The following is a 23,032-nucleotide window of genomic DNA, read 5'->3' as shown; positions in this document are numbered from 1 at the left end:
TATGTCATGACCCCGATTGGATGTATGCGTCATGTTACAATGTTAATGTGTTAAGTGCATTTCTCTGGGCTGTCCCTAAACTGGCGAGGAGAGGGAGATAGAGATGGTGTGGAGTTGATGTGTTCAGGATTATAGGTGGCAATTAAACCATTTAAAAAACTTGAGCAATAAAAGTAAGTACAGCATCTTTTTAGTTTAATGGATTTTCACTTTTTTTTTTACTAAGTATTTATGCTTTTTTAACAGTGAAATTTGGGGTCAGGTTGTTTTGTGTAGGAACGAAACCCTGTAGTGGAGAAAGTCAAGAAGCCTCTAATGTTGGGCTGTGCTTGTATGCATTAAACATTTACGTTTACCCCGTTTGAAATTTATGTTTTTACTTTTTCATTTTTTTATTTCAAGCAATGTGATGAGTGCTGTGGGGCTGCTGGCCTTGAAACCAACCTGCCCGGACTGACTACTTACATGCCCGTGAGAGGAATGACCATGACTGGACTACAGAACCTCATTCACGGACATGAAGCAATCCCAAGTAACAAGGAAGAACCCCCAAATCAGCACCCCTCCAAGTGTAAGTCTCACCTTGTCTTTGAATCAATGAAAGAAATCTGAGTTTATTGTCGTTTTCCACAGTCCCAAGCAAGAAACCCACAGAGAAAAATCCCCCAAATGCCGACACAAGCTCCAGACAGACCCGAAAAGCAAAAAACAACTTAGTAGCGCCGTGTCCTACGCCCAATGTGAAATGAAAACATCACATCCACAGTACAGGAACATAGTACTATTTTGATTTAATTCTGCAAAAGTATTTTTATTGCAGTTACATATCTGTTTTGAACAGATCTAGACTCATAGTGTTTAAAGCAGAGTTGTCATGATTGTATCTTTGTACAGCACTAAATTCATTATGAAATAAACAATTCAGGTTTATTCATTTAAGTCATTGGCTGCCACTAAATGTCCAAGTCATTTTCCGCTGCCAGCCCTCCCACTTAAATCAGATCCCAAATCAGTTTCTGACCACATGTGAATCACTAACAATGATAATCTGAGGATGAGAGTTTTTATGTCAATTTTACTCTTATTTCATACAAGTGTCAAAGGAGGGTGGGGGTTACACGCCACACATTTAGAGGGCCAATGAGGTTGGCCCGCTGGCATCCATTGGGTCGGATGCATCCCCAACAAGTGGATAATCCTTCTTTAGCACACCTCTCTATGGACAGTAATCTGCAATCACTCAGATAAAAATATAATCTTGAGCGAGTTCCAAATGGATTGCAGAGATTGTCTGTTTCATCATGTTAGCCTCTTTAAAAAAAAATAAAAAAACTCATGGGATGTAACTGGAAATGAACCCGTCACCTGATGTTACTTCTGTTGCGCCAAGGATTATACATTTCCCATACTTCCCCTATGATTTGTCTAGAAGTGCAGTACTTGATCCAAACACTAGAGACGGATATTCATTCATTCATTTTATGAAGCGCTTATTCTCACAATGGCCGATCCCAGCTAACTATGGGCACCAGGAAGGGGACACACTGAATTGATGGCCAGCCAATCACAGGGCACAAAGAGACAGACAACTATTTACACTCACACTCATACATAGGGGCAATTTAATGTGTTCAACAAGCCTAATCTGCATGTGCAAAAACCACACAGTGGGCACCAACCTTGGATTGAACCCTCAACCCCTGAACTGCAATGCGACACCCTAACCACTTGATACGCCAGGCTGGACCGGGCCACCAGCGATAGATATCTCCATTCTTTTCCCACACCACTTATTCTGATTACCATGAATGTCCCAATATTCTTTTTATGGAATGCAAACCTGATTTTGAAGATCTGCTGAGACAAAATCCTGATCTTCTACATCAGATGGGGGGAAAAGCACATAAATGTATTTTTTCCCCCAATTGGAACAAAGCTTTATAGTAACCTAGCCATATAAAAGGGTTGAAAATGACACTGTCAGGCCTGATTTTCAATCAAGTAATAGGATCGGGACATCCCTACTATTTATGCTTGTCCCACCAAACAAGTCAGGAAAATGTACATCATATTCACCATATTAATAACTTGACGTCTTTTTCGTCTTGTTGGCTTTTCATGCAATTTAGTGATTTAAATTCATTTCCGAACTGCTTATCCTCACAAGGGTCACGGGCGAGTCTATCCCAGCTAACTACGGGCACTGGGGCACCCTGAATTGGTGGCCAGCCAATCGCAGGGATAGAGAAATTTGTGATGATAAACATAGAAGCAGAAACAAATGAACCGCTCTGTCTACTCAGTAAAATATGAATTGACATTCACAAATTTCACCAAAAAGGTGAAATGACTGGGGATATGATGATTTAACCAATACAGACAAGTGAAATGAGCATATTAAATTATTCATGTAAACATAGTAATGTCACTATCACACTTTGGCATTCTTTTACTAAATTTTAAATTGAAGTCATTCGATCTTATTTCTCCTTTGATTTAAATCAATATTTGAAGCAGAATCTTGCCTGTATTAAATTTAGTTAATTTAGATTAGATAACTTTATTCATCCCGTATTCGGGGAATTTCATTGTCACAGTAGCAAGAGTGTGAGAATTTAGACATAAATAGATAGGTAATAAATACCGTATTTTCACGACTATAAGGCACACTTAAAAGTCTTACATTTTCTCCAAAATAGACAGGGCGCCTAATAATCCAGTGTGCTTTATATATGGAAAAAAAACTAAAATGTGCCATTCATTGAGGCTGCGCCTTATAATGCGGTGCGCCTTATAGTCGTGAAAATACGGTAGGTTATGTTTATTTTTTATGTAGATCATGTGACCTGTAACCTCTCCTGACTGGCTTTGAGCAGGAAACTGGTTAATATACTCCAGATTGGTCGCCGACCAATTGTATGTACGTCACATGTTAAGGGAAAAAAAAGGAATTACAACAAATTGGATATCTACCAGTATCGTAGTAAGATTGTCAGCCTCAGTATGCAGTCACAGACGGCAAAATGGCCAAAGCTCTCCCGAAACAAGCTCCTCTAATGCATGTACTTAACTTTACTTAATTTGCGTTAACTCCCGTCCGGCATCAAGCGGGGCTAATGACGGCAAGTGAGTGCAATGTCATTACTTTGCCCGGCCCGCCTGAGATGAAAATAGCAGCTGATGGGACTTACATGCACAGATTTGGGGATTCAGCCCGGGTGCTCTAATGCACGAGGTATTACAAAGGATAATTACACATGTCATATTTGTCTAGGGCGAGTGCAGTATGGATATGTAGCCCCGTATGTGTTTTAAATATGGTGGTGTGCCAGCTGGGGATTTAGGAAATTAGACCGTGTCAAATTTTATTTTTATGTTATTCTGCCATTGACGGCAAGAGGCGTCTTCTCCAAAGTGAGTCGGAGGTCCGGATCTAGCCCGCGGGCTTCTGATGTGACAACTGCACTCTACAATATGTCTCCCTTTGCATATCTGCCAGAATTTGAACATTAAAATGAAATTAAGCAAAAGAAGGTGAATAATTCATGGGTGCAGAGTGAACCCAGATGCACTACGCTCTGGATCTCCCCTTCCTCTGTCCTGCAGGACCACGTGGTTGATGGTTAGTTTAATGGGATGGAATGTGACAGGTTCTGTTTTCATCTGCCTGATATGGAGCTGGGCTCGGGCGGGAGAGGATGGAGAGGGACGGGGCCCTCGCTGATATGATCTGGATTCATAATTAGACATGTTTGTGCTTGTCATGAATCAGTTATAGAAGATGCACTTTCCAACCCCCATCAGCACATACACACTGGCAGAAGAAAGAACACATGCTCCGTATGGGGGCCATTACTGCTGGTCCGCTGACTCCCTACATTTTCTGTCTGTGTGTGTGTGTGTGTGTGTGTGTGTATGTGTGTGTGTGCATTCACAACACCATTAGTCCAAGAGTGTGTGAATAATTGCTGAATGGACCATGTTTTCACCGCTATCTACTCAGGGTCTAGTGTCGCGGGGGTTATGTTCTGGGTGACGTTACAGGCACGACGACATTGATTGACATTTTATTTCAAAGATAACAGCAAGTGCATTTCTCAGAGCGACTTGAAACTCGACACACATTACACATTTATCAGCTTGTATTAACTTTAAATGTACTGTGCTGGGAGGTCACAATTACACCAACATTCAGCTTTGAGGAGAACTCTTTCAGAGGCTGCTCATTGGAAAAGAAGGATTCATTTTCATTTCAGAGTGCATTTTGTGTTGTCTTGTTATTGTTTTTTTTTTCATCGGCTGTTTTTTTTGGATGCTTTCTTTGTTTGACAAGTAGGATTCAATTACACTCAAAAGAAAACATTTGGATGATGAATTTCACTTAAGTGCACACGCAATGAGGAATATTTTTTCAAAACTGGCATTTATCCCATGTCCATATGTAAAAATAGGTAATGTCGAGATTTTTAAAAAGAAAAAGTATATTTAGTGCCCAAACAGACCATTTTTATTGTTCTCACCCATTCTTACATCATATTTAAAGAAAGTGAAGTAGAAAAAAATACTTTCCAAAATTAATGCACAAGGGAAATTAGAGCTTACAATGCATGTCGTGCCTGACCATGTTTTTAGTTGTTAAGCATTATTTTTGCCTAAAACTAGGATTTATTCACTCACCGAAGATGTTGATTTAAAAAAAAAGTCCCCTGTGCACACTGTTTGATCCCTTTAAAGACAATGAGGAATAACAACAACAGTTTAATCTGTTTTAACTCCAGATTATTGTCTTTCTTTGTGTTGATATTTTAGCCATTTAGTAGATCACTTCATGATCCTCCTTTTCGAGATGAAATCGCTTTCATTATATGAAAACATGATTGTCTTTTTGGGCATTAAGAAGACAAAACAAGGATTAAGAGCATTAGTATTCCTAGTAGTATGTCATTTTTTTGGGGTCAAGTAAGAGCATTATCCAGTAATGTCTCCAATATCTTAATGTGCTCTCTAGATATGAAACAGTGGTTTGTTGATAAATTATTCAGTAGAAGAATACACAATTATAAATATTGAAGGGATTCATTGTGGCAATCAAATCAGTCTGAAATGTTGAGTAACTCCTATTTTTCTTTTGCTCATTGGTTGCCATTAACTGCGATAGATGACCAATCTCTTTCAGTGAATGATCCCTTATTTTAGGGCAATAAACAGGGCACATCCTTGACTGGTCGCCAGCACTTAACATAGCACATTTTGAGAACACTTCATTTATTCTAAAGGATGGGAGAGTGTTTTTTTTTAAATAAATACGTACACATTTTCAATCCAAATTATTTAATATTTATTTTATTTATTGGCCAAAGATGTATTTTAAAAAATCTAATGAGTAAAACTGAATATTTCCTGTTTTCCACATATATTTGTTTTTTTTAAATAATTTTGAATAAATATTACCTAAAATATGTCAACAGTACTGTCTTTCCTTTTTAAATGAAAAGGAAATTATTAAAAGATAGGAGACAATATTTTATACTTTCTTCTCTTTTAGAGGTTAAATTATTTAAAGCAACAATACCAGAGAGTATTTCCCATTAAGAGCCTCAAAAAGAGGATTTGGACAAATCTTAATGTCCATAAATGATTATCGACTATCAGAAAAAATAAGTAGCTACAAATGAGTTCAGTTTACAAACAAAACAGTTCAAACCCAAACATTTTTAGTCAAGTGCGATATTATTCTTTCTTGTGAAATTATATTTTAATTGAATTGGGCCATAAATTAATAGTTTTTTTGTTGCCGTCACTCTGCTTTTTGCTATTTCATTCACAATTAAGACGTAGGTTTAAATGTGACGTCAATGCGATGTTTTCTTTATTTTTTTCTCTTTTTTGACGTCAACAAATTCTGAGTTTTATGTTTTTGTCGCCATGTGAGAGGCGGGGCTATTTTGCATTCGTCCAATCAGAGAGTGGCGCTGCAATACCCTTCACTCTCATTGGATCACATCCTATGTGTGCATTATTGTCGGCGTTGCCTGGTTTTTATCACAATCGGCTAAAGGCTAACGCTACCGATTTTCTCAAATTTCTCGACATTATAATCAATTATCTTAAATATCACACCAATTTTCCTTTCGGTGGTAAATTCCGGGCATCACGGTAAGTTTACAACGCAACAGGGACAACGTTAAATCACCATATTACCGCAACGTAAGTGACTACATTCGAGCTACTGGTTACTGCTAACAAAACAAGACTAGGAAAACAAAGGGAAAATAAATCAGTGTTGTATTTTTATTAAAACGGTGTTGTCTTATTACTCGCTTAAAATTTTGCTTGTATACGATAGCCTTAATGTACCGTTGCTGCTGTTAGTGTGTTTTAGTAATTCGGTAGCTGTTGCCATACAGATTACAGCAGTTTTCCAACCTTTGACCAAAAAACACGAGAAAACCGACGGCATATCACAATATAAATAAACAATTACATGTACTAATAATTAATAATGATTAATTACGTTGCTTCCATACATTGATCCTTTTAAAGAGAACATTTTAAAAAGCAATTGAACCGAGGTGATCTGGCCAAGAAGGCAGCGCATAATATACGTCATAACAAAACAGGAGACATAAAAATTCAACGTACAAAGTATTACACGTCACAGGGGCAAAATTAAAAAATGAAAAAAACGTATGTATTTTATGTGGCAAAGTCTTTGATTTCCAGATTGTGCAGGTGAATTCTGGAAGGTATCGATTTCATTGTACATCCATGTGATACTGATCAATGCATTTCTTTATGAAAGTGGGATTCCTCGCTGCCTCCGAACACGAGAACGATGAGTGGAAATGCTTCTTCAGCTGTGTGGAGATGACAACCTGCCACCCGTTCGGGAATGGTCAGAATGGGGCCAGATGTGCCCCTTCTCAATGAGTACAAGCAGGAGTTCTTCTGGAAGCGCTTCCCCCAGACAGTGTTGGGGGGGCCGCGCTTCAAGTTGGGCTACTGCGCCCCGCCGTACGTCTACGTCAATCAAGCCGTACTTTTCCTGACGCCATGGCTTTTCGGGGGCGTCGGCACGCTCCTCTGCCAGTTGCAGCTCCTTCAAGAGCTGCACGCCGCCATTCTCTCCGGCACGCTGATGTTCGTGGCGGCGGCGGGCGTGCAGGCCGTGTCGCTGTATGCCGGACGCCACAGCGGTCTCGTGGAGAGACTCGGAGCACCCAGCGCTTTAGTTGATGAAGAGGAAGTGGAGTTTACGCACTGCGTCAGCCCGGAGACGGTCCGATTCATAGCGCCCGGGAAGAGATTTGGATTGAACGTTGTGATGCATACGGTACTGGCCGCGCTGCTGTGTGGTTTTGGGACATGGTACGTGCTACTTGGCAGACTGACCGCTCTGTATGGCAGCATAGGTGTTTCCATTGTTGTTTTTGTCCTGAGTTGGGTGACTGTGTGCATAGCGGAATATTCCCTGATTGTGAATACAGCCACAGAGACGGCTACTTTTCAGGCCCAAGACACTTATGAGATAACTCCACTTACTCGACCTATCTACATTTTCATTTTCATTGTTGTGGACTTGTCTGACAGGTAAGGAGCTCGTGACCGACGTTTTAAGGCAACGCAATGAACTCCATGGATGACATTTTGTTGTGCTTTATGGTTACAAGGTTCTCTGGTCCAGTTCCTGAGCTTCAATATGCCAGCCAGGTTCTTCATGTGCTTTTCCTCTTCCTACCTCTCCTGTGGGCGCTGGGAATTCTACCTCCCTTGGATGCCTTGTTCCTGTGGGGCATGGAGCAGGTGCTTGTGTTTGGATTGGGAGGCTCCCCCATGTCCAGTAACTTCAGGTCAGTGTCGAAATTTGCGACACACCTGGCCATCGCTCATGGTGGTTGGGAAACACTGGCTTAATGATCCAATCAAAACGCAAAACATGAATCAACTTCGCCATCTTTTATAAATTCTGTTTAAAAAAAGATTTGTCCTTGAATTAAAGGAAATGTTTTACCAAATGTTTTCCCAACAAAATTGTGTAAAACATCAAAATCACATTCATTGTAATTGTAATTCAATTTCCTCAATTTATACAAGTCCAACATGTGAATGGTTCTTCACAACGTGAAGATTGTTAACTATCTCCCCTTCTCATTTCTCTGTTATTTTACAAATCTCTTCTCATTCTTGATCATTAAAACCTTGTCATTGCTTATATGTCAGGATTGTGATGCCCCAGTGCTCAAAATAATAATAATGTCTCCCCAATTTTCCTAAAATTGGATTTTATAGAGACATGGCTGGGTGACAGGATATACACTATATTACCAGAAATATTTGCTTATCCATCCAGCATTAGCAGAATCTGCAGTCCTAATCATTTGGCCTGGCTAGACTTATCTAAAACCCAGCACCAAGGCATGCAGACTGTTTTGACAAACATTTGTGACAGAATGGGTCGGTCGCTCACAGGAGCTCAGTGAATTATAGCATGGAACTGTCATAGGTTGACACCTGTGCAACAAATAAATGTGGAATTTCTTTGCTCCTAAATATTCCACAGTCAACTGTCAGCTTTATTATGTGAGAATGGAAGACTTAGGAACAACAGTACCTGAGCCACGCGGTCATATAAACTGACTGAGAGGGGTCAGCGGATTCTGATGTTTGGAGCTTGCCAAGACAACAGTACATTTCAGACTGCTTTGTGCCACATGTGAAATTTCAAGGAGTAGGAATTAGGGTGTGGGTTTTTTTTACCCTGGTTCAGGATATCAAAATATTTTGGATAATTCCAAATGCTGACCCCTGACTTAAACAGCCAAGATCAAGAATTCCAAACCGGTCCTCAAGTCCTTCAGTGGGTGCAGGTTTTCATTCCAACTGAGACATTTTCACCAATCTAGTGTCTTAAAAGTGTAATGACTTGAATGCTGTCAGGTGCTGCTGGGATCAGAAGAAACCATATGTGCTTGATCCATTGGAACAAAAACCTGCACCCACAGTGGCCTTTTCTGGGTAGATCAACTCCATTACTGTAGAATAGCTGAGGTGTTCTTATTTACTCTTTCACAGGTTGCTGTTGATGTTTGCAGTTTCCACCGGCGTAGCTGTGTGCAATTATTTTATCCCATCGACGCTTGGAGTGGTCCTCTTCTCCACTGCGATGGGATTCTTACTGAGCTTGGACCTCAGCCAGTTTGGAAACCTCTGCCACACTCCGAGGCCCGACTGCAAGGAATACGGACTGCGCAGAGGGGGATCGCCGCCGCCTCGTCTTTCCAACGCCTTTGGCTGGAAACTAGGTTGCAGGGAGGTGTCGCTGTATGCCAGCCTGTTGTCGGCAGCTCTTGTAGAAACGGGCCTGTTGCATCACTTCTATACGTCGGGTCAAACCCTGAGTTGGGTGGAGGGGGCCCAGGCACCTGTCGGCATGTTTCTTCTGGTCCTCTTCTCCCTCTGCTGGCTTCTCAGAGAAATCCAGGGGGCCTACATTTGTGGTGGTTTATTCCTCAATCCGCTGTATCCCAAAGGCATGTCCAGTGTTCAGACTTTCAAGCAGAAGAACAGAGTATTATTCATTGCAGGAGCTATCAGAAGAGTCCTTCTTTATCTTGGTGAGATCATATTGAAGTCCATTGTTCTCCAAAGTGCAGCTCAGCGATGAACAACAGTGTTTTGTCTTCACAGTGTCTCCGTTTGCATTGATTGCTTTCCTGTCTATGGACAAATCCATGCAGCATTTGCATGGTGTTTCTCTGAGTGTGGGATTCACTCGAGCCTTTCGAGTGGTAAGCGACGCAAAACAATCAGTCTTTTTTTTCTATTGACTTGATAATGAGCATCGATGTGTTGTTCAAAAGTAAACTGTAAAATAAAAAAAATGATGGTTGTTTTCTTTCACTCAAAGAGAAAGTCAATAAGGTATTGATGCGTATTGACTTGCAGGCTTGGCAGAACTCCGAGGACGCTTTACTGCAAGTGGTCGTGGTTGTCATTGTGCGTCTAGCAGCTGAAAACAGCACACTGCCTGGCTGGGATGGCTTGGGAACAGGAATTCAGCTTCTATTGGTGAGGATGACCCATTACTCATACCAAATTCTCTTTTTTAACCCTTGACTAAAAAAAAATTGGACAAACCCCTTGCGACATCATTAGCCGTAAACTACAGTCTTCCCTCAAATATCACGACTTCACTTCTTCACGATTTTTTTCTCCTATTAATTTTGAAAAAATATATATATATATATTTTTTAAAGTTCTTAAAAATGTAAAAATCCACGCTGGTCTACATTAACAACAAATTCACAATGATAACAATTTAAAAAAAAGGTTATAACCTTCAATAAGAGTCACAAATGAAGTCTTAAGCACATTTTCAGTAAATTATCATTAAAAAAACACAGCATGATTGTCCACTACTCACAAAAAGTTTGGGATCTTGGATTAAAACTTTAAGACGAACCAAAATGAATTTTACCTAGATTTTCTTTCACGCACTCATCCATATTTGAGGGATTACTGTACACCAATTTGCTCCCTGCTTTTCACCATTTGGTGTTCAGATGGTGTAATTACCTCTTAAATTTATCGACTTTTATCCAACGTATTTGTTATTATTGACAACAAAAAATATATTTTGATAATTACCGTTATCGTTTTATTGCCCAGGACTCCTTGAAGCCCTTACCTCTCTTAACTAATTCACTACCATTGACGGCAGTAAACATCTAGTCCTGTTGCTAACACAATGATAGCGAATGAGTTATAGTACTTAAAAAAACACATTTTAAAAACCCTTCTACAACTGATTCCAGTCTTCTGAAAATGAGACGATCACATTTCCTATCACCCGATCATTCGTTCTACATACACATCCAGTGATGACGTTTTTTTCCTCTATAGGTTGGGCTTCTGGTGGATAGACTGACCCAGTTTCTGACCAAGTTAAAGTTCACCCTCACCGTCTTGGTGACCTCATGGACTGAGAAGAAGCAGCGGCGACAGTCTGCCGGAACCCTCCTGGCGCTCAACGCCTCGCTCTGCCCGCTGTTGTTGGCGGTGGTGACCCTGTCTGCCCTTCTCTCAGCCCCACTGCTGCCACTCTTCACACTGCCCATATTTCTGGTAGGCTTTCCCAGGCCTCAGCGCAGTTGGCCTGGCCCCGTAGGTACCGCCTGTCCCTGCCCGGACTCCATCTTCTACCAGCAAATGAGCGGGAGTCTGGCTTTGGCATTGAGGACGGCTTTTGCGAGAGGATCTCTAGGTTGGTTATGCATGCAAACACAAAAACATCCAGTAAATTATTCATTATTTACAGCTTGCGCTGCAAAATGCTCATTAGCAACACATCCGCTCATCCATGTTTGAGGGACAGTTATTAGTTATTGTCCAATAACAATGAGACAAAAAACCTTGCGTTTACCATGCATGGTTTTGGGAAGTGGGAGGAAACCAGAGTACTCGGAGAAAACCCACGTAGGCACAGGAAAAACATGCTATCTCCACATTGGAAGGTTGGAACATGGCCACTGTAAATTCAGCATTACAATTGAAATTACTTTTTCCCTCTAGCATAAGAGGGTAGAAGACAAAAAACTAATTGTATAATAGTAATAAACTGAAGATTATGTTGAGAAGTGACACAAGGTCATACAGTCATGTTATTTTTTTGAGTGGTGTGTAATTCAATACAAACACTTCCATGAATGGTTAATATCCACAGTCAAGTGCTGACACTGGAGGGTGTGCATTGAGCAGTAAAGGGGTCTCCTTCTCGTGTCACTTGCCATTACGACTCAGGGGCAGGCATTCTGACACGTCGCCATGGGACGTGACATTATTCTTGAGCCACCTAAAACAAAAGCCTTTCTTCAGTACCCTGCCCCCAAAGATTAATACCAACAATCTGTTTATGGGAATTCAAGGGCACGCAGGGCATATAGTCATTTTTGGGGAAATGATTTACATCGAAGTGAGCACGCGCTAATGATTATTTGTGACTCCCGCTTACAGGTTCTCTAGCGCCAGGCTCTCACTTTCTCGGCCGCTTTCAGGACCGCATGGTTTGGATCATGATTCTGGAGAGAGGATATGGCTACTGCACCGTGAATATTAAGGTATACTTAATAATATGCCATTTTAATTCAAGGAATTAATTCCACTATACTTTATGTACCTCAGTTGCTCAAAAGGCCTTTGGCCAAAGTGAAAAATAATCTAAATTTTAAAACCTGGATATTTGTATTGCTCATCAAGTCCCCAACGTTCACAGATTTTATTAGATCCCAAGTATTCTTCTATGTTTTGCCTTTTTTTTTTTCATGAAGTGACCTTCACACCTTTAGCAGGCTGTGAATGTATTTTACCATATTTTCCTCACTATGAGGCACAACTAAAAAGCCAGCAGTGTGCCTTTTAATCCAATGTGCCTTATGTATGCATCAATATTAGTTCATCATTCTATGAAATTGCCCATAGCACAGCTACATCGAGTTGATGCATAACACAACTCCTAACCACAACTACTATTACGACTACTACAACACAGCAACCTACTACTACTACCACCACCACTACTGCTAATGTGCCTTATATATGAAACATTTATGATAGGCCATTCCTTGATGTACTACTAGTACACATCCAATCTATTTGAGCTGGGGGATCTGGCAGGGAATGAATATTCACCATCAATGGCAGCCAACAGGTTCAGGGACACCACTGAGTATGAAAGACTTGCTCCAAGTATTAAGGTTACCCTGGAAAAAAATGAAATTCAAAAATTTATAAGACAGTACTACATTTTGCTAGCAAGCAAAATATGTCACAAAATCAGCTATTAATACTGGATGTATGCTTTTTAAAGGATTGTAGCAACAATGAGATCTAGAGTACTACTCGAAACTAAACAAATTCTTGGCGGATTTTTAAAAAAAAGACTATTTTCAGATCTGTTAGAGCACAGGTGTCAAAGTGGTGGCCCGGGGGTCAAATCTGGCCCACTGCATCATTTTGTGTGGCCTGGGAAAGTAAATCATGAGTGCCGACTCTCTGTTTTAGAATCAAATTAAAATGATAGATATAGATGTATATTATATTTCCTGATTTTCCCCCTTTTAAATCAATAATTGTAATTTTTTAATCCATTTTTTCTGTGTTTTTAGTTCAAAAATCATTTTTTAAAATCTAAAAATATATTTTTAAAAAAGCTAAAATAAACATTGTTTTAGATCTATAAAAAACTGAATATTCAGGGCCTTTAATCCAGTTCATTTAATGCATTTATAAAAAAAATCTAAATATTATATCTAAAATGGTCCAGCCCACATGAAATCGAGTTGACGTTAAAGCGGCCCGCGAACCAACCCAAGTCTGACACCCTTGTCTTAGAGTTTAAACACAAAACAAAAAATTCCACTGCCTACATGTGTAGCAATTTTGTACTCAATGGGGATTACTAGTGTCAGGAAGGGTGGGCAATCTGGTGTACCTGCATCTGATGGGCGAAAATTGTTCAAGCTTTGGTAATTTTCCTGCAAACGGCCATTTTGAATCATGTCTGATTTATTTCTCAGGGTTTGGAGCTGCAAGAGACATCCTGCCACACAGTAGAAGCACGTAGGGTGGATGAGGTTTTCGAGGCCGCTTTTGAGCGCCCAGAGCGCCTGGGTTTGACACAGGGTTTGAACCTGCACTGGGCCAACGCTCTCACACCGTGCGCGGCGCTGGCCGTGCGCGTCTACTCAGACGCCCGTAATGTCCTTTCGGGCATTATCGACTCTCACGACAACCTAAGGAAGCTTCAGGACGACTTTCTGAAAGCCTTGGTCTGGTTACTTCTGCGTTACTGCGTCAAGAAGCACAAAGGCTCTACGTGGAGCTGCGTTGAAGGGACGGGAATCGGAGGTCGAAAGTCGATATCTTCCCAGCGGGCACAGACAACATGCCAGCCAGTGCCTGAGGCTATTGTGGTGGAATCCATGGTGTCATCCCTCAGGATCAGGCAGGACAGCTCCAGTCTGACTTCTTTTGGCGACTGGTCGGATGAAGATGATCTTTTTGGACCTCAGACAGCCAGGCGGACAGTGGCCTTGGTGACGGCCGAGGCCCAGTCCGGACACACATTGGCGCAGGCCGGAGGCTCTCTTCCAGGCTCTGTCGAGATGGACAGTCTGTTCGAAAACATGGCCCTCTCGGCTCTGCAGCCGTTGCAGCCTTTAGGGCTGGGCATCGGGATGCCGGCCGTCGACAAAGGTCTTAACTCGGAGATCTTCAAGGAGAGTCCCGGCTCCCTCCGGCAGCTGACCTTCAGCTGCCCCCAGTGCGAGGTGTTTAACTTACCGACAGGATGGAGGACGGCGCCGTTGCTGCCCAGCCGGCTCCTGCAGCTCAGGCCTTTGTTCCCCGAGGACTGGTTCAGGTTTGCCTTGGGCCAGTTCGGACCCGTCGTGCAGAACGACACCTCCGAGGACATGACCAAAGCTCTGAAGGAAGACGAAACCTTGAAGGACCTCCACGCTCAGGTGGCGCTCTCGTGTCTGGTGTCGCTCGGCGCGGAGTCGACCTTTACGAGCCCCAGTTACATCTACAGGCTCTACTGTGGAGACGTCCCTTGGACGGAGGGCCTTGAGTGGCTCTCCTCGAGCAAAGAACTTTATCAACTCGCACTTAGGGCTTTCAGGTAAATTACACAGTTATAACTTTAAACTTATGTGTTTGGTGAAGTAGGCAGAGTGTGCATCCTGGAGAAGAAAAAAATACAAACAAGCACTAATAGTCAACAGAAAATAGGAGCAATAGTCAAAGAGTACGCATTTCTGCTTTTTTTAAGTCATTGATTGCTATGATTGGTTCAGTCCCAATCCAAAAGGATTAGACCACCTGTGGCAAAGTGGCGGCCCGGGGGCCGAATCTGGCCCGCCGCATTATTTTGTGTGGCCCAGGAAAGTAAATCATGGGTGCCGACTTTCTCTTTTAGGACCAAATTAAAATGAAGAGTATAGATGTATATTAAATTTCCAGATTTTCCCCCTTTTAAATCAATAATTGTAATTTTTTAATATATTTTTTCTGTGTATTTAGTTCAAAAATCATTTTGTAAAATCTAAAAATATATATAAAAAAAACTAAAATAAACATTGTTTTAGATCTATAAAAACTGAATATTCAGGGCTTTTAATCCAGTTATTTTAATCAATTTATTTAAAAAAAATCTAAATATTATATCTAAAATGGTCTGGCCCACATGAAATCGAGTTGATGTTAACGCGGCCCGTGAACCAACCCGAGTCTGACACCCCTGGATTAGACTTTGAATGTTATCAATGGGAGTGAATGAATTAAAGTAGTTGTTGTTATTGATTTTCTGTTATGGCTAAAATGTGTATGTTATTGGCAAATATTTAAAGGTTTTTACTGTTTTAGGTAGAATACCTGAAGGTGCCAACTGTAAACAGTCCTGGCTTTACTCCCAACATAGTCACTGTGAAGTCAAGCCCTAAATATGCTTTGTCATATTTAATGGTGGTAGCTCTCAAGAGACCTTCCTTTGTCTCATGAACCCGGCTCTTTCCGCCTTTGTTTTCATAGACAGTTACATGTTTTCATGTTGAGGGTTTGTTCTTTACACTTCTTATCTCCGGGCGGCCCGTTGGGGCCAGTGGTTAGCGTGTCGGCCTCGCAGCTCTGGAGTCCTGGGTTCAAATCCAGGTCACCTCCACCTGTGTGGAGTTTGCATGTTCTCCCTAGGCCTGTGTGGGTTTCCTCCCACATTCCAAAAACATGCATGGTAGGCTGATTGGACACCCTAAATTGCCCCTCGTTATGGGTGTGTGTGCATGGTTGTCCGTCTCCTTGGCCAGCGATTCAGGGTGTCCCCCGCCTCTGGCCCCTAGTCAGCTGGGATAGGCTCCGGCACCCCCCGCAACCCTAATGAGGATAAAGCGGTTCAGAAAATGAGATTAAAGGAGACTTCTTATCTCTCGCTCGGTTCTTTGTGTGATTAGTATAAATGACCCCTGGGAACGAATGTTCCGCAAAATTTTGTACAGTGCAAAAAGGAGAATAACAGTTAGGATGAATTCACTTTGAGCAAAAATAATCTAAAGTAAGCAACCCACAGTTCCTTGGAACCATAACAACAGAAAATGTTCAAACACAGAAAATGACACCATTTACGAGTACATCCATTGCAGCCATCATTGTGTGAAAAATGTAACGATACTCATGGATATACGACACATAAATGCTACTCAATAGAAGTCGAAAGTAGCTAGGAAAATAAACACATTCCATACTAATTCTGCACCTGTGCAATCTTGCAATTGATTAGCTAAAATAGTGCTAGCATTTAAAAATGTGTTGCATTGGTTATTTTATCTACTACTTCCTGTTAATAATAGCTTTTATTGACGTTTTTCCTCCACTGTTTTACATTATAAGAATTCTTTTTTTCCCAATTTAAAAAAAAAAAGATTCTTTTTGCAGGGGTGCTCTTATCATTGTCCAGAACTGACTCCGATTATATGTTGGCATATGGCGATGTTTTCATTTCCAATCTTTTTTTTTAAGAAATTGTTTGGCAATAGCAATTCAATGCCATTCTGATGCACAAAATTTTAGAGCAGTAGAAACAATGCAAAAAAGAATGTGTAGTCATAAAATGACAAATTATATTTTTTTTACATTACAGTGGTACCACCTCTAGTAATGCTCAATTAAGGCTCCGATCACAGCCATTTTGTGACATCAGTTATACCCGTGCACAAATATAGACTCACGGACTTACATTGTACATTGGCTAAAACAACATCAATCGACTTCTTAGGATACCCACTTTTTTGGAAATACTGTCTTAAATCGTGCATCGTCTATCTGTGCTCTGCATCAGGTTCAGTTTCAAGCTCCTGTTCGATCAAGCCAGCCTTGGGCCTATGGAGTCCCCTGAGGAGATGTTTATTGCCTTGGAGGAATATGAAAAGGACTGGTACATCGGTTTGGTGTCCGAGAAAGGTTGGCATGACAGCGTACTGCAGGAGAAGCCTTTCCTTTTCTCTCTAGGACATGACCTCTCCATGGTTAGCACACACAACATAATTTCCACTTTGACAGGACACGGGAAGTAAATTTGTGATTGTCGTCATCCGTAGGGTACGTACACGGGCCGAGTGCTGTCCTTGCAAGAGCAGCTTGTCCAGGTGGGTCGACTGAACGGCGAGGGGGTGCGAGGACAATGGGCCAACCTTTCCTGGGAGCTCCTGTACGCCACCAATGACGACGAGGAGCGCTACAGCATCCAGGCGCACCCGTTTATGTTAAGGAACTTGACTGTCCAGGCAGCAGACCCACCATTAGGGTACCCCATTTACTCATCCGCACCCCTTCACTTCCCCTGCCTCTGACCACAGAGGTAAGGAGAGCTATTTTTGTTCATCTCCACCATCTTACCAATGAGGACAAAAGAGAAAATACATCATTTTGTATTTATTATTGCGCTTTGGTTTGGTACAAAAGCATTAGGTTTCAAAATTGAGTCATTCATTAATGATACATATATGATACACATATCCAGCACGGGTGGATTTGGGGCTAGGTTTAGCAGAAACACATTGGTTTTTAAGTTATTGATTTCAAACAGTCCACTTTTCACCAGTTTTTGTTACAACATTAAAGGAAACATCTTCCCTGTCGGCTCAAAAAGGGACACAAAATACATTTATTTTGTTAAGATATCAAGGATGTGCCTTGGGTATATCTTGCTGTAAGCGTTCAGTGCAATTTTTTTGTTTACACTTCACTTGTTTACAACGTTAAAAATAATAGTTCAACAATTTTGATTGTTCATAGTCTTGTATATAATGTTCATTTTTATATGTATATAATAAAAAAAATGCTTGTAAGGAGATGTTTCGTTTTCACCCAAACAAGTGCCTCCCAGGCGTTTTTACGAGGTTTTAGGCTTGGTGAAGTAGGAAGAGTCTGCATCCTGGAGAAAAAAAAACAAGCATGAATGGTTAACAGAAAATAGGAGTCGTAGTCAATCAAAAGGTAAGTAGAATATACTGCTGTGAATCTGAACCGTTTAAATTTGAAGCCACCAGAAATGTCGGCTAATCCAGTCAAGTGTATATTCAAGGAGAGCTATAATTGTCATGCATTTTTTTAAATTTTAATTAAGAACTACTAAGTTCCTCTGAATTATGATGGCAAATTCTGTTCACGTGAAAATCCCTCCATTCAGTCTTGTCACATTGCAAGGTCAGCGATACAGACTGCAAAAGTGCACAGTAGTAGCACGCTGATCCTTTTCCATCAAGGCCTTTTCACTCCAGAATTTGAGATATACACATAGAAGAGGGGGCCGAAGGGCTGTCTCCTTTGGAATGGAAGTGTTTTCAACATAAGTTCGGAAATGTTTCAAATATTTATGTCAACGTTTCACGCAAGATGCGAAAGTGGCAGCTATGGTGGGCAAAAAAAAAAAACCCAACGAGTTAAAAAAAAAAAAAAAATTGACATCTATTCCCCGTATTCTTTTCATTCCACTTACCAAACCCGATTTGAAATTCTGCACCCTTTTCTTGCTCAGGGTGTTTGTGATAAACCAGGCAAACGTGGGGGCGTACTGCCATACATAGTAGAATGCCAGGAAGGGTTGTTGAGAGATCCACATTTCTTTGACACCGTTGGTAATCCCCACCAGTATTAAATACACGCAGCGACTCGTGGGCATCTTGTGTCCCTGGTAACCAGCTGAAGCCACAGGCTGAAGAATAGATAGCATTTGAAGGGATGAAAATATCAAGGAAAATCATATTAATTTCCAGATCCCATTTTGTTATTATTTCACTACCTTGTGGAGATCTTCGGTGAAGGCATTTTGGGCTATGAATGACTGCACTGGCCCTGGGCAGACTGTGCTGATGAGTATATTTGGATATTCATAGAGCTCAGACCGGAGGGAATTAAAAAAACCCTAAGAAAAAGAAGAGCACATTTATGTTTAATTAAATAATTGACTTCTGTTGAACTGCTTTAGGTTACATGTAAAGAAAGTCCTTGGGTTACGATGTCCTCGATGATCAACGTTTAGAACTACCCACCCCATCTGCCATTATCTCCAGTTTCTGCTTAAGTAGTCCATATCTTTGCCTTTTTCCATATTCCATATCCCCAAACAAGAAAGCTGGGTGTTCTAGGTTCAGCCAAAATAATAGCAATTACCAGGGAAACAAAGATTAACATGATTTTTTTATAAAAATGGAGAAAGGAGAAAAATACCGGTATGGGTAAAAAGATGTTGCGTTCAGAAGTTAAAGGCCTTGCAGACTGTAAATACATTACATTGTGGATGGTCAAAGTTAAACAACTTACTGTTCTCAAAACCTAAAAATGAGAACAGTAATGTAATAAACCAGAGTTCGTTCAGTTTGCAATGTTGATGTTTTGAGTTTTTGTTTTGTTTTTGGCTGTCCTGAAACGCAACATGTTTTGGTTTCTCATTCAATAGTCTAATACACGTGTCAAAGTGGCGGCCTGGGGGCCAAATCTGGCCCGCCGCATCATTTTGTGTGGCCCGGGAAAGTAAATCATGAGTGCTGACTTTCTGTTTTAGGATCAAATTAAAATGAAGAGTATAGATTTATATTAAATTTCCTGATTTTCCCCCTTTAAAATCAATAATTGTAATTTTTAATCATTTTTTTCTGTTTTTAGTTCAAAAATCATTTTGTAATATCTAAAAATATATATAAAAAAGCTAAAATAAACATAGTTTTAGATCTATAAAAAACTGAATATTCAGGGATTTTAATCCAGTTCTTTTAATCCATTTATTTAAAAAAATCTAAATATTATATCTAAAATGGTCCGGCCCACATGAAATCGAGTTGACGTTAACGCGGCCCGCGAACCAACCCGAGTCTGACACCCTTGGTCTAATAACTCTCCATCCACATCTTAGCAATAATGGTAAGTATTTTTTTAAATTTTTAATGTATTTGACTTTCCAAGTATTTTACTGACTTTAACGGTAAAATCTGACTTGCATTACAAATGTAGGTTATGTCACCAGTTTGTCTGTTATAACTTGAGAACTCCCTGCAATCATCCAAATTTCTCGTCCCAGCCCGTGCAATCGTTACCTGAAGAGCATGTTTGCTGGCAGCGTATCCCGACGCCAACGGCGCCCCGGCAAGACCCAGCACGCTGCTAACAGTCACGATGCCGCCGGTGCCACGCTGCGTGATGTGAGGCAGCACCTGCTTGGTGAGGGACACGGTACCCAGGAAGTTGAGCTCCATCAATGCCTGGTAAACGTCGACGCTTGCTTCCAGGAATAAAGAACGCTGGCTTCGCCCACCGTTGTTAATCAGGATGTCAATCTAGAAGAGATTTGCATGCTGTAAGAAAAGTAACTCGTGCATTTATCAAGAAAAAACATACTTGTCCAAAGTGTTCTATTGCAGCTTGGGTTTTGGATTCATGACTTGCTCTCTCCAACAAATCCAAGGGAAGAACAAGAATGTCCTCATCATGGAGACCTGAGGACTCTGGAGGTATACGCAATTGAAATTGTAACATGATTTAATACCTAAAAATGTAAACCGCCATTTCACTCCCATTGACGGCGAGAGGCGTCCAATCTAGTTTGACTGGTTTGCTCGCTGTCAAAATGGATTGGACGTCTCACGCCATCAATGGCAGCTAATGATTTAATACCTAAAAATGTAAACCGATGCATTTTTTCTTTTAAACCCACTGGGCCAACATGCATTGTGTAATATTTGTAAATAAAGCATTTCTTGAGGAGGTACCAGCACGGATCACTTTAATACCAAAAATGATTTATCATTTACTGGTTACATTATTTTTACTCATCTCAAAATACTGGTAGTGTCAAAACATCTCTTGGGAAAAAAAATCTGATTACATTTTGTAGGACATCTCGAGGCTAACTTTGCAAGTCATTAGAAATATCTAAAAAGCTGTTATTTTGGCAAATAGTTATACTGAACATTGATTATTTGCATATTATTTTTTGTGAATTCACTACACTGCATTTCACTTATGCAATAGTAGTGTCCATCAGTTTGTTTATTTTTAGATACCATATATGCAATAAAATGACATTGCTGATCTAAAACGCGCAATAATTTCTAAATGAAAATAATGGACATTTTCACAGGGCCATCCAAAACTTTTTTGTCTCACCTAAACATTGGCGTTTCACCCTCTTCAGCTCATCTTCGCGGCGAGCAGACAGAATGAGGCGCGAGCCGCACCGTGCCAGCTGGTAGGCCAACTCCTCCCCAATGCCGCTGGATGCGCCAGTGACCCACACCACCTGACCTTTCAGCTTCACCTCTGATTGGTCAAAAAATTGTGGAAAAAAATACACTCGTTTTGAGTTGAAATGAAATATTGTTAATCATTATTTAATACTTTACAAACTACTTGTTCTATGTATATGTTGTTTTTCTAAGAAAAATTAGATGTCTACAAATATATTTTTACAAAGATAAGCTGCTTTCATCAAGGACTACAAAAGTCTTAATATCTAGGGGAGAGCAGGGTTCATTGTACCATGGTTTGGTTGTCATGCTTGCTACAATTCGACCTCTAGAGGGTGCTGTTCAGTATTAAAATGTTTATATTTGTGCCCGCAAAAAAAGTACCATTGTTTTTGCTATCAAGTTACACATCACTTTTGAGGTATAATGTAATTCCTTTTTCCTAATATCAATTTAAACATTTTAAGATAAACTATACTATCCATTTTATAGTATTTTACACAATAGGGGTTATTTATGTAATTGTTATAAAAAAAGTAAGGACACTACATTTTTGATTCACAATTTCTACGTAGCTAATTTCTTCAGTTAAAATATGTTTTTATGTTGAAGCAACATTGTATAGTAACATTATATTGTACATAGTCTTGTTAGTATTCCATTTTTAAGATGATTGAAAACATCTAAATTTAAATCATAAATTGTCATAATTGTTAGAGAAAATCCCATTTTAATTGAAAATGAGAACCAACCCGAATAAATAAATTAAACGATATCAAATCCAAGACAAGATATTAAGTTTCCCCTTGAATAAAATGAAAATTAAACGATGGCTCTCTCTTACTTTAGAAGCTCCAAGAGGAGGATTTTGTCATTTTTTAGGTTAGAAAGCCAACTTTTACATACATTGAAATACTAATCTATCTTTTGCAGTACAGCATGATACTAATAACCAAGTCAGGAAGTAGTAATATGCATTGCATGAAATATTGATCAATTTGGAGTCCCAAGATGATAGTGTAATAATTCTTAAAACTAACCTATTGCGTAAAGATTTTTAGTTTTTTAAACCTTTTAAGTGACAAAATCTCAAACAATTATATACCTTACCTGACTTGCGTCCGAGCAGACTAGCCCTGAGCAACGTGAAATCTGCATCCGCAAAGAAGAAAAGCAGCAAGTGAATGAACATACAAAGTAATATGAAATAGAAGAACGCAGACCCAACACAGAAATCCATAACTATTAATCAGTAAATAAGAAAAAGTATAGTTTTCGAAGTGTAGTTATCTGACGGAAGCCGACGGAAGTCAGTCGCAGTTTACAAAACAAACCTGCAAGATGTCGTCACGTCCGGTGAAATAAGCAGACGAAGGAACGTTGCCATTGAAACAAAATTAGATCAATATGTATCACTAATATTCGATCGACGTATTTGCAGATCATTAAAAAAACATTTTATGCAGATCAAGATAAGGTTGGCGTCCCCAAAAATGGATGCGCTCCTTGGTTACATGTATATTCGCCATACGTCCATTAACTGCATTCTTTTAACCATCTTGTTTTGTTTTATCACATGCATATATACACATAATACATAAAGGACAGCAAATAAATGCAATACTGATCATTGGAATCCAAGAAATAAAATATAATTTTTAAAAAAGAGGCACACTACTACGCAGTAAAAAAATACATTTGACATTGGCTCTTCATATTTCACATAAAAAATAATTTAATCT

At 40.1% G+C, this 23,032-nt stretch overlaps 3 protein-coding genes across 5 annotated transcripts in view; 2 read left to right on the top strand and 1 right to left on the bottom strand.

Moving 5' to 3' along the window:
- The window catches only part of lrrc9 (leucine rich repeat containing 9), a 29,111-nt gene extending 28,179 nt beyond the window's left edge, over positions 1 to 932 (top strand). For both annotated transcript variants that reach the window (XM_077621782.1, XM_077621783.1), the window contains exons 32-33: positions 403 to 571; positions 634 to 932. In XM_077621782.1, coding sequence (XP_077477908.1) covers positions 403 to 571; positions 634 to 749 — 285 coding nt within the window. In that variant the 3' untranslated portion in view covers positions 750 to 932. The remainder of the gene's footprint in view (positions 1 to 402; positions 572 to 633) is intronic.
- Positions 933 to 6,001: 5,069 nt separating this feature from the next.
- On the top strand, positions 6,002 to 17,897 carry pcnx4 (pecanex 4). 2 transcript variants are annotated; one of them, XM_077620150.1, is made up of 11 exons: positions 6,002 to 6,156; positions 6,803 to 7,590; positions 7,671 to 7,850; positions 9,073 to 9,614; positions 9,688 to 9,788; positions 9,946 to 10,068; positions 10,903 to 11,263; positions 12,013 to 12,116; positions 13,575 to 14,680; positions 16,889 to 17,075; positions 17,148 to 17,897. In XM_077620150.1, the coding sequence occupies exons 2-11, from the start codon at positions 6,893 to 6,895 to the stop codon at positions 17,397 to 17,399; spliced, it is 3,654 nt and encodes a 1,217-aa protein (XP_077476276.1). In that variant the 5' UTR covers positions 6,002 to 6,156; positions 6,803 to 6,892; the 3' UTR covers positions 17,400 to 17,897. The 2 variants fall into 2 exon arrangements, with proteins under 2 accessions (XP_077476276.1, XP_077476277.1); XM_077620151.1 differs by having other exon boundaries at positions 6,005 to 6,156; positions 6,832 to 7,590.
- Positions 17,467 to 22,632, bottom strand: dhrs7 (dehydrogenase/reductase (SDR family) member 7). Its single transcript, XM_077620153.1, has 7 exons — positions 22,401 to 22,632; positions 21,211 to 21,363; positions 20,443 to 20,549; positions 20,142 to 20,381; positions 18,851 to 18,973; positions 18,548 to 18,763; positions 17,467 to 17,983 (listed from the first exon to the last, which is right to left on the bottom strand). Exons 1-7 carry the CDS (start codon positions 22,528 to 22,530, stop codon positions 17,942 to 17,944), a joined length of 1,011 nt encoding a protein of 336 aa, XP_077476279.1. The 5' UTR covers positions 22,531 to 22,632; the 3' UTR covers positions 17,467 to 17,941.
- Between the last annotated feature and the right edge of the window lie 400 nt (positions 22,633 to 23,032).

Source organism: Stigmatopora argus, chromosome 15 (assembly GCF_051989625.1).
Source record: "Stigmatopora argus isolate UIUO_Sarg chromosome 15, RoL_Sarg_1.0, whole genome shotgun sequence".
Lineage (NCBI taxonomy): Eukaryota > Metazoa > Chordata > Actinopteri > Syngnathiformes > Syngnathidae > Stigmatopora > Stigmatopora argus.
Note: the sequence above shows the minus strand (reverse complement) of the source record. Positions and strands in the feature narration are given on the sequence as shown.

Excerpts from the sequence above, each read along its gene's own strand:
- pcnx4 (XM_077620150.1), top strand. The coding sequence starts at position 6,893 with ATGGTCAGAATGGGGCCAGATGTGCCCCTTCTCAATGAGTACAAGCAG. Across the intron at positions 7,591-7,670 it reads GTTGTGGACTTGTCTGACAG|GTTCTCTGGTCCAGTTCCTG; the intron begins GTAAGGAGCTCG and ends TATGGTTACAAG. Across the intron at positions 17,076-17,147 it reads TAGGACATGACCTCTCCATG|GGTACGTACACGGGCCGAGT; the intron begins GTTAGCACACAC and ends CGTCATCCGTAG.
- dhrs7 (XM_077620153.1), bottom strand. The coding sequence starts at position 22,530 with ATGGATTTCTGTGTTGGGTCTGCGTTCTTCTATTTCATATTACTTTGT. Across the intron at positions 20,550-21,210 it reads GGTGAAACGCCAATGTTTAG|AGTCCTCAGGTCTCCATGAT; the intron begins GTGAGACAAAAA and ends GTATACCTCCAG. Across the intron at positions 18,764-18,850 it reads TCACCGAAGATCTCCACAAG|CCTGTGGCTTCAGCTGGTTA; the intron begins GTAGTGAAATAA and ends TCTATTCTTCAG.